The sequence below is a fragment of the Platichthys flesus genome, chromosome 20, assembly GCF_949316205.1.
Source record: "Platichthys flesus chromosome 20, fPlaFle2.1, whole genome shotgun sequence".
Lineage (NCBI taxonomy): Eukaryota > Metazoa > Chordata > Actinopteri > Pleuronectiformes > Pleuronectidae > Platichthys > Platichthys flesus.
The window spans coordinates 8,301,388-8,317,919 of NC_084964.1; the positions used below are offsets into that span (position 1 = coordinate 8,301,388).

Genomic DNA, 16,532 nt, shown 5'->3' on the forward strand with positions numbered 1-16,532 from the left:
ATGGACCTCAAGGCTGAATTGAGGTTTGAATGTTCACTTGTCTCCACCCCAAGTCTCTGTTTCACAGAAAGGACGATGGCTGTGGTCAGTTTCAACCCATTTCTGTGGCATCTGCAGCTTTTACCTCTTTAACTTTAAATCTTTCAGGATTTCAACTCAGTAATGCATAAATGAAACATACTATACATGAGAATACATGTAAATAAAACCATATTCAGCCTCATTAAAAACATGTTTATTGTGAAATTATATCATTGTATTATATCATTGGTACTGACTGCAGCATATGGATGTGAATTGCACTATGTGCTGCAGGTGCTCATACTGTAAGTACATAATTATAGGAGGTCAGTTGATATCATCATGTCGAGGTTTATAAAAGGATATATAAATGACAGTTCTTCTATAAAAATCAATACAGGAGTCGGACTTCATATTCATTTTATGATAAAAGGTGCACTGAGTAGCTATAGAAAAGATTTGCGTCATAAAATTAACATATATATATGTGGTTGAGGCTTTAATTGCTTCGAGCAAACGCCGGTATTAACATAATCCATCAGTCCAACAGCTGACAAGTTCCTGTGGTTTATCTTTTGTCTGAAACGGTTGATCCTGAGATTCCAGATCTCTCATGAGGTCTCTTCCCTTTTTTTTCTTTCCTGGTGTTGTATTCCTGAGTGAAGAGCTGAGGAGAGATTGTAGTGACGGCAAAGGGTTGTAGTAAGATTAAATCTATTCTTCTTATCCACACTTCCTCTCTGTCTTCTCATCAGAGAGATGGACTTGCATAGGGAATCTTTTTCCCTCTTGCGTGAGGACGTGTATTATCGCATGTATAAAGTGAATGACAGGTTTTATAGTGTTTCCTCCATGACGCCCCCACAACCTGAACCACATTCTCTGGTACATCCTCTCTTCTCACTCTTCTTTTTGGTTTCAGTCTTTTTGGAAAAACGCGGTCTCCCTTTCTATGCTGACTTTGGAAAACTTGCAGCATTAAGTCTGTCACTCCTTGAAAATACATTCAGCCACAGGTATCAAAATTGTACATCCTTGAAGAACAATGGTATAAAGGTAAAAGATGCAGTATGTAGGATACTGAATTCAGGTTGTTGTGTTCAGGGTTGTCCTGCCAACAGAGCCAGCCTCGTTGACCATTGCAACATTTTAGATGATTGACTTGATTGGAATTGCAGAAGAATCAAATGTTTCACTTAAATGAAAAATCTACGATTAGCCGAGCTCAGACTTTGATTTCATCCTCGTCGTCCATGTAACTGTATGACATTTTCTTCTTCTGCTGGCTCATGATCATCATCTCTGAGTCAGCAGCCTCCACCCTGCTCTGTCCCTTTAAGTGGCTGACGCCATAATGGCGTGCAAGCATATCCGTAGCGCTCTGGAACCGCTCACTTCCCATCCCCAATCCCAACCTCGCCTGTTCAGGAGACTCCATCACCACATCAGGCACTTTAACACAAAGACTGACTTCGTTCTCCTCCACTACAGTTTCCCCTTCCTCCCAGTCGGCCGCGTGCGGGCTCTTGCTTCCGCCACAGTCCTCCCTCAGCAGGGAGTCCACGTAAGAGATAGTGGCCGAGTCCATCTCCGATCCCTCATTGGTCAGCCCGTACGCTGAGCCCGCCTCCTCTCGTTCCCAGGCGTGGCCTTGCTCGTCCAGGTGGCCGTCGATCAGGCCGAACACCTCGCTCATGAGGGAGGGGCCGAGGTCAAAAGTGAAGGTGTCCAGGGAGGTGAGGGAGGGGAGCGAGTCGGAGTAGGCGGTGCTGGTGCTTGTGGCGGGTTTGGCGAGAGAGGTCACAATCGTGGCAGAGCAGGTGGACAAGATGGCGTCGGTGGGGTCGGTCAGAGAGCCTCGGTGCATGTTGGGGGAGCAGGAGGTGGGGAGGGAGATGGAGGGCTGCTGACGCTCCGAGCGGGAGAGGCGAGGCAGAGTGACGAAGCCGGACTCCAGACCTGAGGGACACACAGACGTTGAAATGTGAAATCAAAGCTAAGGTTTTCTGTTTCCTGTAAACAACATTTTGACAAACACACTGTCTTGTCAGGGACCAAAACAAAAGTTGTAGTTTTATGGTGTGAGGTTGTCGGCAAGAAAGCAACCAAGAATGTTTCCCCATTAGTGCACATTATTCTTTAACCATAACGAGATACACAGAAAATAAGCACTTTGTAGCTGCTGTTTGGAAAGTTGCTTTATAAATTAAGTTATTATTGTTATATTGAGTGGGATATCAGCACAGACACTGTTAAAACATAAATTTGGGATTTTATGATTATTTCTCCTTAAATTAATTTTACAACTAGACATAAGAGACACTTGACTGAAAACAATACTAAACAATTCATTCGAAAAAAATCTTTAAAAATGTTTCATGCAGTAACTGTTTTCACTGTTTTTAATTACATGCTTATATATTTACACTTTAATATAATAATACCTCTGTACACAAGTTTAAAGACGATGAAAATCTTTTGACGTTCAACATTAGCATACACCTCCAACAGGGGGCGGTGTAAACCCATCTGAGGACATGCTGACGCTGAGAAGTTGAGTTGTTCTACTCTTAGAAGCGTGAATCATCTGTCCAAACCTGCGAGATCACTTAACAAGTCACACGCTCACACTCGTCCGCCTCCACGGCCCAAACGGGTAAATTACCACAGCACATCTCAATGTCAGACGTACAGGCAGGGCCGAGAGTCTGGAGGGTTTCTGTTCCCGCCAAAGAAAACGACGTGTGATTTTACAGATTAACACATTTTAATCAGAGAATAAGACAGAAGTCACGAGGGAAACCAACTTCTAAACCTGGAGAATCTCCACTCATCCATGTGCCGGGATGGATGATTACTGGAGAGTAACGTAGTTTATGTAAAAAAAACAGCCCACACACGCTTACAACCACATTAAAACATAGATAGGTCCAATAAGGGATTCTGTCATGTATTCTGAATATTGTTTGATCACCTTCAAACTCGATGTATACGATTATAGTTAGTTTATTAAGTTCACACAACTAGAATGTCACTTAGTAGGTGGTCCCATAATGAAACCATATTTAAATTCACCAGATTATATCATTATAATGTACCCTGAATATGCCAGATTTTTGTCATTAGGATCCAGGAATTGTTCTCTGAGAAATCAAACGTCCTGTCTGGCAATGTTAGAGAATGAAAAATGAAATCCTAGAACTGCCTCCCGATCTGGATCATTAAATTAAAATCAGACGCAGATGAAAACAACCTCTTTGGCAGAGGTAAAATGTAACTGTATAAATACATGGATCTCGTCGTCCAACTCTGGAGCACATTTCTAAGAAATTCACACACACACACACACACACACACACACATACACACTTTGTCATAGGTCATCGTTGGGGACTTAACATGGACTCACATTCATTCCCTGGATACTTGCCCTAACCCTAAAAATAACCACTACATACCTAAACCTAACCTTTATTCTAAACCTTAAATAAATCCTCTTTTCACTCTGAAACACACACACACACACACACAACCGCACACGGGGGAGGTCGGACTGCCTGAGCCGTGAGTGTGGTGTTAATGTAGGTCATTTAAACAGCCTCTCAGACAGCCTGTTGCCAGTTGTGTCTGGATCTCTGTGTGTTATCAGTACAAGCACAGCTGATTATGAGCCAAGGTGATTCATAAGGACATCTGCACCTAATCTGTCTCCAGAACTGATGGATTATCTTCCCAGAGGCTCCACAGGCAGTGGCCACTTCCCTGCAGTTACCAGTTTAACACTGAAGCTAACTCATTTAACCTTTGACTATGGTTTTTTCCTTTAGCAATGTTCCTATTTATTTTAAAAAACACCTTAAGATAATTTTGGGATTATTCGATATGAGCCAGAAAAAATGTGGAACTGTTATTACATTACAAACATTATGTGATAAAAACATATTTTGAGGATAATCACAGGTCAGCACCATGGCTGAATATTTCAACCTTAACACTGCAGTAAATGAATGCCAGTTTAAAAAAAAAAAATGGATTCATAGACCCAGGGTTTTGTGATGTCACAAACCTAATAATCCTGTCACCTGCTCATCATTAGTGGGTGGGATGAGCAGGTGAGCTTTCCATATTAGCATATTCATAGATCCCAGTCACCAAACGAGGAAGGGAGGAGCAGAGCTTAAGGCCACAAGAGGAATTTATTCAAAACAAACCTTTGGAAAATGTAATTTTGAGGAACAAAGAAACGTTTAAGGGGGAATGATAGGCAACAGGAATAGGACTTAAAGAAAAAATCATTCCCAAAACTCACCGTAAGAGCTTTTCTTCTCCTCTGGCGTACTTTGAGAACTGGGGAACAGCACTTTGGTGGTGGGACTCCCATTAGACATATCCACATCCAGCCTGGGAAGGGAGATGGCGTTCTTGATGATGGGAGAAACGGGAGGAGGCGCCGGAGACAGGTCCTTGGAGGCCTCTCTGGGTCGGTTGTCCGAGCCCCTCCGGATTTGACGGAGTGTCCTGGAGAAGAACGCACCGATCTTGTTGTCAGGGCTGGAGATGGAATCCGTGTCCCTGTTGTTACTGTTGGCTGATCCCCCGTGGTTGCTGAGGAAGGAGGTGTCCCCGAACACGTCGCCGCCACGGCCCACGTGCATGGTGTGGCGGAAGTCGCCCAGGGGAGGGCTGATCATTTCCACCGTGAGGTCACTTTTGAAGCGGCGCTTGCTGTGGGAGTGTGAGACCAGACCTTTCAGGCCCGACAGCTTTTCCTGAAGATTCATGGTCGCAAGAAGTAAATGGCTGACAAAACCAAGAAATGATTGGCTTTAATCCGACCGAGAGGCTGAATTTAACTCTCAGATTTAGGCAAGAATCCCTGACAGCTCAGTCCAAAGTACGGACCTGAAAAAAGAGCTCTGAAAGGGTATTCCAAGATCTTCAAAACCATGTAATTACTAAAGCTGGAAAGTTGAAGCCTGCAGCACCAAATAGTTCCCTCGAATATTATCTCTGTTTATCGTGTGCGAGCCAAACTCTGTTCCCCTCTTTGTAGCTTGTTGTTCTGCATAGCTGGCTGACTTAAACAAGCATAAATTGAGGAGAACACTATGCAGTTGTGTTCCTGGAGGCGGCCGGGCCAGTTGGAGTGTGGTCAGGTAGCCTGACTTGCTTTGGGCTCTGGTTCTGTCGACATCAGCTCAGAAATAGGTCCAGCTGCAAATGGTTGTGCGGTTGGACCGTGGTACCATCTATCGAGAGGAAAAACAGGGAGAAAAAAACATCTATCTTTAAAATGCAGACAGGGATGTATTTAATTTTGACAGATGTTGAGAGAAATGCGTTAAATTTGCAGTTTATTCCGTGGACTTTGAGCGTCAGGGAGAGATCGCACTGCTTTCCCTTTTCTGAATACTGTCAGTAGTAAAGTAACCTCGTTGTGTTTTGGACAGATTGCTTTCTACAGGTTTTTAAAGATTCCAAAGGTCCGATGGTCTGGAACCGTCTAAATTTAGACCTAGGGTCACTCTTCTGTGAAAACAAAAAAAAAAAACAAGTCTGCTACTTATCCATGAAATAGGTGGACTTTAGGGGAATTCCTGCTTCCATGTTGTGCTGCTCTCTCTTGCGTGAAGGTCACACAGAATTCACTGTTCATCTGACTAGAAAGACTTATCATGCTTTTAAAGTAGAACCGCAGGGCTCAGGTTTGTTTATAAACAGGCAAAGTATGCCTAGCGAGATAGGAAGAGATAATGAAAATCCGCTGATAACAAAACTACTGTTGCTACTTGGCTGCACTGCTAGACTGCCAGTGTATGGAGCCCCGAGACTGATAAACTGAAACATCATTCGAGTCGAAAATGTAATTGAAAACATGAATCAATAATATTCGTAGAAAAAAAATACAGTTTAGACTTTGATAAAAAAATTGGTAATAATAGGAAAATTAGGAACAAATATATAGTGAACTAATAAAATTTAACTTTTTTCATTTATCTTTCACTTCCACCACTTGGGGTTTTCTAGGTTTTAGTCATAGTGGAAGTTTTTATCAATGATCAATTTCCTATTTTCATGCTACATATCCCATTTTGTTCTTCCTTTGAGCAACTCTAGCAAAGTTGGTGATTTTAAACAGCCCTGTACGTCATACTTTAGTGTTATTGTACATTTCTTTTCATTTATCTTTGTTGTTACACTTCTAAAAGTTCGCAAAGTGACATTCAGTTGATGAAAAACATGTCTGTAGCTTGTGTAGTTTGCATTAAAGCATAATATGAAACAACAGATGGTTTTCTATTGTTATCAATATGTTTATATATATGTATTTATCACTATATTGCTCAGCCCTACATGTAACAGAAACTCATAATTTCCACCAACAAGCTGATCATTACTGTAATAGTAAGGGGGCTTGCTAACACAAATCAAACCAGCCTAACTTCTACATCAACTTCTGCCTTCATTAGTTGAAGCTTTTCTGTTCAAGCTCTTTATATATACATTTATATGCATTCTGTTAAAACACTGCTTTTTGTCAGTTTACGAACTCCGTAAATTGGGCTGAAGGCAGACGCTTTTTTTCCCCGCTGTTGTTCTTTGCCAGCAGAGTAATGGATATCCAACCCTAAAATATTTTGATAGCACAAAGCTGCCCCGACAAGGACCTCTGTTTCTCTTGAAAAGCTTTCCACTGCAGCAGCTAAAATGTCGACAGGCTTCCCACGCATTGCAAGGCCCCCGTCTGGCTTCATTAATGACCTGCTATGGCTCAGGTCTTGGGGATTGCGTCATGTCCAAGGCAGCCCCCTCTAATTTAATGCTGACCGCGCTCCCAGGCCCTCCGCTCCACTTCCCTTGACTGGCCGTTTTAAGAGGGGCATCTGGGAGCGGCGTGCCACATACCAGCGCTGAGCAGGGCCATATCCAGGCTCACAAAGGGACACCAGGGGCCAGTATAACAAAGGTGTGATGTCGAATCTGAAATGCCGTGAGCCTGAGGGGAGCATGTGCACGTTCCCATGAACCACGCTGAAGTGACGGGACACCTCTCTAATGAAAACAAGTCCCCATGACTGCAGACCTTGTGCTCTTCCGAATAAGGGCAAATGTTTGTCTTTCTCAACCTCAGTCAAATTAATACGCCACAGTATTACAGGAATATACACAGGGCCATTAATTACTGTGCTTACAGAAAGCTCTGGTGTTCTGTCTCTGTCTGTAATCATGTTAGAGACCTTTGACCACAACTCAGAGGGGGTCGCTCCCTCTGACTCCTCTTATGTATCTGGACCCTCTGGGCAAAAACATATGCTCCTACCCGACTGAATTCTCCCTCCCTGCTCTCTGTCGTCCTTCTATTTTGCCCTTACTCTTCCAATTTGTGAGTTGTCAGATAAACTGGCCTGAAGCACAACAAGAACAAAAGTACTCCAGCAGTTTGACACTTTAAAAGGTAATAGGTCTAATGCGATAATCCCGGGAGCAGCCTGACTCCCTGGGTCTGGAAATATCGGAAAAGCAGAGGGGCAACTCAGACATACCCTGGATTATCTTCTAATCCTTCATCTCCTCCATTACCCCTGGTAGGGCACCTGTTTCTGGGTACGGCCTGGCTGCTACCACCCTGATCGGCTGGTCCTATGGTTCTGATTCCTGTCAGAGAGGAAACAAAGTACACATTGATTTTGAGGGAGGGCTGCAACAGTAAAACAATACAGATAATTCTCGCAATATTATTGTTTTCAATAGCATTACAACAAAGCTTTAATATACAGTATATAGAATAAATGGTTATATTAATGGTTTATTTGTAATGCATTGGGAAAGCACAGTGAGTAGGTATAACACATTTATAAAATGTTTTTCTGCTTATCAAGCTTTTTTCACTCTCTGATTTGAATTTAAAAGACATAATGTGACAATAATCGTGATATAATTATCAGTATCGACTCATATCAAAATTTAATCTTGATATAATTTTTGTCCCAGTCAACCAGCCCTTGTTTGAGGGAGGAAGAAGAGATATAAACTTTTTTGTGAGATAGAGATCAAATCAGTTATGTTTCGTGGACTGATCAAATAAAAATCTGGATCTTAATCTTAATCTTGTTGGGCCTTGGTGGTGGGGATATGCACTCTGAGTGTCATTCTTTTTAAATACATGAACATTTATAGAAAACTGTAAAAAATACTTAATTCTTGCAGCTCTCAAAAGTGACAATTTTAGACCCTGGTGTGTCAGATACTGATTGTAGTCCAATCTCTGCTTTCAACACTGCACTGGACAATAACACTGAAAACATGCAAAGGTGTGGAGAGACGACTCCGTGAAACCTGCTTTCACTTCAACACCCACAAACCTTCCAGGGAAACAGGCCAGACTCAGTGAGTGTTGATGGAAAAAACTCTTTTCTGTTGCAGTTCGTGATGAAATTAATGAAAGCGTCCCTGTATTAAAGCATCATGCTTAGTCCAGCTTTTAGCTCCAGTCTTACGTTTGCCTTCTTTGGGAAAGTCACCATTTCAGCACATTCTCACGTCACAGACAGGCTAAATCAAATATTTCCATGTCACTGTGTACAGTATATTCTTGAGGTGGCTTCTCTGTAAGTGACCACAGCTTAATAGGAGCCGTGTGTGTTGTCTGGTGCATGTGTGTGTGTGTGTGTGTGTGTACGAACACATTCCTAAGCAGAGCATCAGTCGATGGAGGCTTTCTCTCGATTGCGACCATCAAACATTTTTATTCTCAACCTCACAGCTGATTGAAACCACGTTTGGGTTTCAATCTCCTTTTTTCTCCTTCATTCTCTCTTCTCTCTTTCTTTCTCTCCGTGCCCTCTTGTGTCTATTTCCTCCTCGAAAACTCTCTGTTTTCCTTCTTTCTTTTTCCATAAAATTACAATTACTTTTTATCTTTGTTTCCTTTTCTCCTTCTCTTTCACTCTTTTTTCCCCTTCCCCTTCTTCCCCTGTTTGGCTTATTTGCTTTCTTCTCCTTCCCTTTCATGTCTTTCCCTTGTTTCTCTTTGTGTGTCTTGACTGACTTAAGAGGGCTGAAACAGCTTGACTACAACAGCTGTTGGGCCCACACACAATCTCACCCACACACAGACACACACTTTCTCTGACACACACTCTAACCCACACATACACACACACACACTCACACCATCTACTTTTGACGACTTTAACTGAAAAGTTTGTCTGGAGTACAATCAGCAGTGTACTTTGTGTTTTATCACTGGTCCTCCCCCTTGCCGCTCTCTCTCACTCTCCTCTCGCGTCCTTCACTCACTAACCCTGCTAACCAGGTGAACAAACATAAAAGATAAGGCCGCATTTTTTCAGCTCCCCCTTTGATTTTCAATTACATTCCTATTTTCACTGTCCACGCTCAGGTCCGAATCCAAGCAAAACATGGCTACACTTCCCCCTTAGCCAAGAAAACATTTTCATGCTTCAACAAATATCCATACCCTCCGAGGATTCTCATCTTCCTGCATCTGCTGGAACCGACGTTCCCAATTTGCGCTCTTTGTTGCTTCTTCCTTTCCAAATTTTCTCTTCAGCGATCACACATTAACTTGATGCTTTTCTTCTCTTCTCCTCCTCATCTCTGTTTATTTCTCAATTGCCATGGTACTGGAGATCTGTTTGCACAAACTTTGAAACTGCTAAGTGATGAGAGCATACAGAAGCACTGTAGCCTGACCAACACATGGCTGATATGAGATCAGCAGATGCACTGGTTGAGTGTATATGTCAGCTGATAAGTAAGAAGAAATAGCAGTATTTAAATGCTAAATATATTCGTTATTTGAGGACACTTAAAGATAGCATCAGTAACTTGTCCACCAGAGGGCACTGACAAGTAAAAAAAATTATTTTGATGGCTAAAATGACAACTGTCGCTAGCAGATTTGACAAATTAAGCATTAATTAGTTTGTCTATTTTCTCATCACTCAGACATGAGACTGCAAGGGTTATTGTAAGATTCATGTCTTGGTTTCATATCATAAAGTTTCAGGGAAAACAGCGAGACTAGCATCCAGAGCAACTGTCATTTTACAACCGTCCAAATCATTTGTCATCCGAAAAAGTTCACAAATGCAAAGTTTCAGACAGCAGCCGATCAATCAACAAAGAAACCTCTTCCTGGACAGCAGTTTGAAAAAACGATTAAGGTTTATGGCTTAGTTCATTTTAAACTACATGAGTACTTCAAAAGTTTGTTCACAGATTTCAAGATGGCGCTTGGTTTCCCTCCAAACAGCAGCAAGTCACAACATCGACCAAATTGTTACATGACCTGCTGGTTGTTGACCAGCTATTGATCAGTCCAGTCTCTAACAGTCTATTCCTTCACAGGGGTGTTCTATCATTTTGTCAGGTGAAGGAGTTGTGGCCATTTGGGGATGACAGCGTGTGATCGAGCAGTTTTCCCAACATCAGCATGTGTGGCCCCAAAACCCTGTGGTGTGAAAACAAATACAACAGCCCGATTCAGAGATCGCACCTCTGCAACTGACCCTTTTGCTGGTCGGTTGCGTCAATGACACCTAAAGGTCACAAAGGGTCCGCCTTGAAGGAATGTGTAACTTAGGTTAAAAAAAAACAGTAAAAAAGGAGACATTGAATATAGTGGAAAAACCACAGGGAATGTCCGCGCTCATTTTCCTAATCAAGTGCTTTGACATGTACTGCATCATTAGAGAAAATCATCCGAGACGAACCATATTACACACATGCGTTAATCATCTGTTGCTGGCTGAGTCGAGTGCGAACAGAAGGCCGACATGGAAATATCAAAGCATTGACTCAAGAAGGACAGACTCTACGCCTACTCTGTAGAGGCCAACTGGGGGAATTACCGAGCTACCAGAACATGAAAAAGTCCAAAAATTTCACTAAGAAAGACTGGATCACTAGATGTTGTTCATTGGATAATGTGTTATTATCACTCCCGTCCGTACTAACACGCCTGAAAACATATCTTGACCTTGGCATGCCTGTGTCGGTATAAACAGGAAAAACTCACACAGGAGTTGTCATAGATTGCTTGAATAATAGCCTGTCTCCTGGGCATATAAACAGTCGTATATATGTAAAACATAGAATTTAACAGAACACCTTATTATAATAATGACAACAGAGTCAGCAACACTTGCAATTGATTATCAATTTTGCATTCAAGGCTAATGCTGGTTGTTTTCTTCTGGAAGGAGGACATGTAATAGGAGCCTGGTGAATCAGTGAAGGCTACGTCCTGACTGAAAAGACCCATCCAGCAAGCGCATGTGAGTGTCTGTGACATCGCTTCCCAACCTCTCAGTGTCTGCCTGTCTAGACTAAAACACAGCCCTGGAGTTTTAAAACTAAAACCAGTAGCGTTTCCAAACTTCTCCATTTTAATCAGCTCCGAAACTCTGGAGCAGAGTGGACGGGGGGGATTCTCAGCAGAGTTGGTGGACTTTAAACGAAAAAGGGTGGAAGTATCGATGTGGCCTGAGGTAGAATGGCATTTCATTGATCGATCCCTGCTGTGTGTGTTTGTTTATTGGCCGGGCTAACAAGTTCTTCTATCCATGTGTGTGTGTGTGTGTGTCTGTGTGTGTGCGTGCGTGTCTGTGTGTGTGCGTGCGTGCGTGAAGGTGGTATTTCAGTGGCCACCCTCATGGCTCACTGGCAGGTCGTGGGAGGTCAAAAGGCCGCCGGCCCCCAACTTGTAATGAGTCCAACACCCTGCTCCCTGTTTGCCTCCGTAGTTAAACCACTTCAAGACCACCAACTTTAACTTCATGTGTCACGTTCCACTGAATCAGGAGCACATCTTGGTCATGTCAATGACATGCATTAAATCTGATGCATTATGTCATGCGTTACCACAGTAATTACAAGGCAGAGTGATAAAAATCAAAGCGCTGCCAGCAGAGCTTATTCGGACCAGAGTTGCAGTTGGGGGGGAAATAGTAATGATACGCTGCTGCCTCTGGAGCTGAATATAAATGTGTTGCATGAGCAGATTGGGTTTCATGTCTGGGATCTGAGAAAAGACCTACACAATCCAGGACAATAAAATAGTGTCCGATAACAGCCCGGCTTCAGTAAACACTTTCACAAGTCCTAATGGTTTTTGCCTTATCTGAAATTAAACAATATGTTTGCTTTGTTTCTCTGACGTATTCAACACTGCTAATAATTAATCCCCTATAATTATTTTTATTGAACCTATTCACTCCACAAAGAATTTAAGACATCTAGACAATAATAAAACACCTAAATAAATGTTGTGCACGTGACCAAAGGATATTATAGGATGTGGAAAAAAGTTTCTACGTGAAGATTATAGACGATAAAAGCACAATAGAGTCCACATGAACGAGTAACTTATTACCACAGACTCGTTGTGTGTCTTTCAGAGCAACAATAAAAAAAAACAGTGATCGGACTCACCGCAGCCGAACAGGAAGCTCCGGGGTAATAAGGTTTCCAGTCGCAGAGGTGCTGGAGGCTCGCGGTGGTTTGGTCCGAGGGAGCCGGAGGTGCAGCCGGACTGCCCCGCTGCTGCGCCGGGTGTGAGGTGCGGCGCAGCGCGGAGGGCATGGGGAAAGGGGGCGGGGGTAGAGGAGCTGAGGGCAGGAGCAGCACGGCGGCTCCGGAGATCACACACGCTGCACCAGGGTCAGCACCTCCACTGGTTGTCTGTCTCCTATCGGCCGACTGACTGGTTGACACTGTCTGAAGCGACGAGTAGACAAACTAAAAGAATGATGCGCCTCTTTTTGCAGCCAAAGCAGGGGGCGCTTGGACATGTAGCGGTGCTGGGGGGGTCCCCAAGTCAATGCTTCATTATGGGTTGAGCTGCCGCCTCATTGGTTCAATTCAAATGATAAACGGGAGGCAGTCTTCCTCTAAGATCCGTTTTATTTTTTCCAGTGGCGGATCTAGGATTTTTATGAATTGGGGGGGCCTCACAGAAACATTTTAATTCACTCGGTATCTACCACTAGGCCGATGGAGGGGTGGGTGACGAGTTTGAGTCCACAAAGCACTATTGGAATTTCAGGGTGAAACATATTTTCCCAAAAGCATAAATATCACTCTAATCTTATTGTCTTATAACTATAGCCTGAGTTTTCTCAATAATCTTCTGCTGATACAATTGATATATTGTTAAATCTTATCATGGGAGATGTTTTTTGTGTTTTGAGAACCTGTTTGAAAAAAAATTGGATTGAACAGAAAAACATGACATCAGTTCCTTTGTGATGACTCCACTGGAGGAAACCACAGAATTAAGTCCAATAGAGTTGAGAATAGAATTCCTGCCATAATGAACTCAACAGCTCCACGATTGCAAAATTCCATTCAGCGCTCAGAGGATAACAGTCGTCGGAGGTGTAGGCCCCATAAAGTGCACATGTCAACGGTCCCACGCTGACCTGTCCAAGAGGAAACGGAGCCTTATCAACAGGAACAGAAGCATCCTCACCCCGTCCTCAAAGGCTCACAGCAGGCCTCTCTGTCGTTAAAGCTCCGAGGTGGCCAGTTCGTCTGCCAGCGCTCGCCACACAGCCGATGACACCGCAGCCACATGCCACTTCGGAGTGAGCTACCACACTTCCCTGTTGCCCCCACACCCTTTGGTACCACACACACGTATTCAAAACACACAGACGCTACAGTGCTCTCATGAAGGCAGGCGGAAGTAAACACATTCACACACAAGCTGGAAAGCCGCTGCTGTACACCGTTACAGACAACACCCTTCCTCATTTCACACAGGCTAAATTTACCATGTGTTTACGTGTTTTTTTAAAAGAGAGAAAATGTTTATTTTCTCATATTAATGAATACATTTGCACCTGTTTTATTCTAGAAAAATTCTGACAAAATCCAGTGACTTTTTGTGAATTCCATTTTGTGAAAAAGAGCATAAACTTAGTGACGCCTTTGGTTTCTTGTATCTGATTGGTCCAGGGCACCTGCATACGATTGTTGGGACAACAGGTTCGCTGGTTAGCCAATCAGGATCCAGTATTTTTAAGAGCCGTGCTTTCAGATAAATTCAGTTTGACTCATTTATCAACTTTATCTTTAGAGCGTCAGGAGATTTGTAGTTTGTTTAGTTTTAAAAATACACACCTCTAGTCTGTATATAAAACTGGAGGGCATCTGAGGATGACTGTGTGTGTGTGTGTGTGTGTGTGTGTGTGCGTGCGTGTGTGTGTGTATGTGTGTGTGTGTACTCGTTGTAGACCTCATGGTGACCAATGCCCGCTCAAAGGCAGCATCAGTACTAATGTAATGTTGTATTCTTCCTTTATTGACGGTATTAACCTTGTCATTTACAGGTTTTTGTTAAGCTCACTCAATTATTGGCCAAACACAAAGATCTCTCGCGAAGCTCCATTAAGAACAAGTCCTTAAACAGCATATACGGTTATCAATGACCCCCCCCCCACATGTCCTCTGTGTTGACTCTCAGCTGCTGCCATCAGGAATGTGTACCGTATTTTATTGCCTGATTGTAAAACTAATATGAAGACATTTTCATACACATAACTGAATTCTTTGTTGAATTTTTTAAACTTTGCATTTTAATTTGCCTTCAAGCTTACCATGATTTTCTCCGGATTGACGAATAAATTATTTTGGACTGAATGATAAGGCAAAGACTTCATCTCTGAGGTCCTGGTTAAGGTTAGTTGTAAGATGTGAATTGTGTTTAGGTTAGGGTTAGGCATGAATTGTTTATGGTTAAAGTGAGGGGTTACATTTTTGGTAAGGCTCTACACATTGAATGAACGTCCCCATGCATAGTCCTAATAGGGATAGCTGCCTGTGACTGTGTGTGTGTGTGTGTGTGTCTGTCTGTGTGTGTCTGTGTGTGTGTGTCCTGCTGCCACCCCTGCCCACACTTCTCGGGCATGAAGCTCTGGCACGGCCGCTCTCCCTTTCCCTTCAGCTTCAACACCGATTAATTTAACGCAGCCAACAACAAACCAACAGGACTTTCAGCCGATTCGCCAGATGACGTTGACGTTGGATGTTTGTCGACCACATTTCCAGGCGTTTTGGTTCAGGTTGCAAAAAAAAAAAAAAAAAAAGGTTTCCAGTCAGAATCAACCAACTTGCAGGAAATCATTCAACACAATACAAACTACAAGCTAACAAATAGCCAGATCAGGTAGTCTGTGTTTTTTCTGAAAAAAAAAAAAACTGGGAATATTTTACTGGGAATACGTTCTTTCATTACAGTGAACATGGACTCTGATGTTTTATTTTCCTGCTGCAGCAAATACTCACTACTAAGAAACAAATGTGTGTAAATCTGGGGCAGAAAAAAGTCCCAATCAAACACAGCATTGAGAAACGTTTTCTGTTAACTGCAGTGCTCAAAGAAAATACTGAATTAAGTTGTTATTTTTATTCTTATTTTTAAATTCTTATTCCTATTCTTAGAGATGTACTCATCTGGAACAATAGGCCTGGGATGGAAAGGTACCAACGGAGAAGGGAAGTGATGAATTAATAGTTTTTAATCGGCAACAAGAAAAAAACTGAACATCAACAGCGTTCCACTTTTAAATTGCTCAAAACAATTACAGTTGAAAGAAATACCACCATTGGTATGGCATTCTGTTTAATGGAGTATATCAGGATCTTTCAGCTCTTTGTGGTTGCTTTATTGGTTTGGTCCACACTCATCACCCCCCTTGTATGGTTCAGTTTATTGCAGGCAACTCTCTTCGGCAATGACTGCGTATAAATCCAGACTGGAAACTAGCTGCAGTATAGGTTATTAATCCTGCCCCCCTCCATGTTAACGGTTGGGACATGGACAAATTTGAAAAGTCACCTTAGACACTGAATACATTTTTCCCACAGGGAGTTTTAGGCAACAGTGTGCGAGTGCAAAGTAGACTGGGACATCGACATTTCCCAGATACACAGAAACAACCTTTTTTTGTAGTTTTCATTTCGTAGTGATATTTTTTTTTTTAAATACATCTGTGTAATGTGTGTATGACTGATTACTGTGAGTCTGTATCTCCCCATCCCACTTGGAGATGATTGATGATTCATTTTAAGCTGATGCCACCATTGTGCTCCTCTGATGAAAGAAAGCATGTTTGTTTTAGAAATTATGTGAAGTCATGTTCTACTTTTGGACCGCTGCTATCATAGCTGATATGTTATCTGTAATCAGACAGTTTCTGTCTGCGCACTCTCATAATATTACGTGTGCAAATGGTATTTTGTACAATTGCAGACGTGCGTAGGCTTTGTAGACGCATTGTTGAACTTGTCTATTGTCCGTCACCTGTTAACCTGCAGACTAAACACCTCAGTGTCTCATGTAATTGAAGCACATCATTCATTCTTACACTAACACTCTGTCTGGGTCTGCTAGCTGTCTGGATTTGGAGGCTGTTCATGTCCTCGCTGCAGTGAGTTTGAGAAGTAAAATATTCTTTCTGCAGATTAACCGATACTGTCAT

General features: G+C 42.5%; 1 protein-coding gene across 1 annotated transcript; it reads right to left on the reverse strand.

The window, feature by feature from the left end:
• Positions 1-219: 219 nt before the first annotated feature.
• On the reverse strand, positions 220-13,123 carry cdc42ep1a (CDC42 effector protein (Rho GTPase binding) 1a). The gene is made up of 4 exons (XM_062413796.1): positions 12,481-13,123; positions 7,566-7,677; positions 4,331-5,270; positions 220-1,980 (listed from the first exon to the last, which is right to left on the reverse strand). The coding sequence occupies exons 3-4, from the start codon at positions 4,800-4,802 to the stop codon at positions 1,247-1,249; spliced, it is 1,206 nt and encodes a 401-aa protein (XP_062269780.1). The 5' UTR covers positions 4,803-5,270; positions 7,566-7,677; positions 12,481-13,123; the 3' UTR covers positions 220-1,246.
• Positions 13,124-16,532: the final 3,409 nt, after the last annotated feature.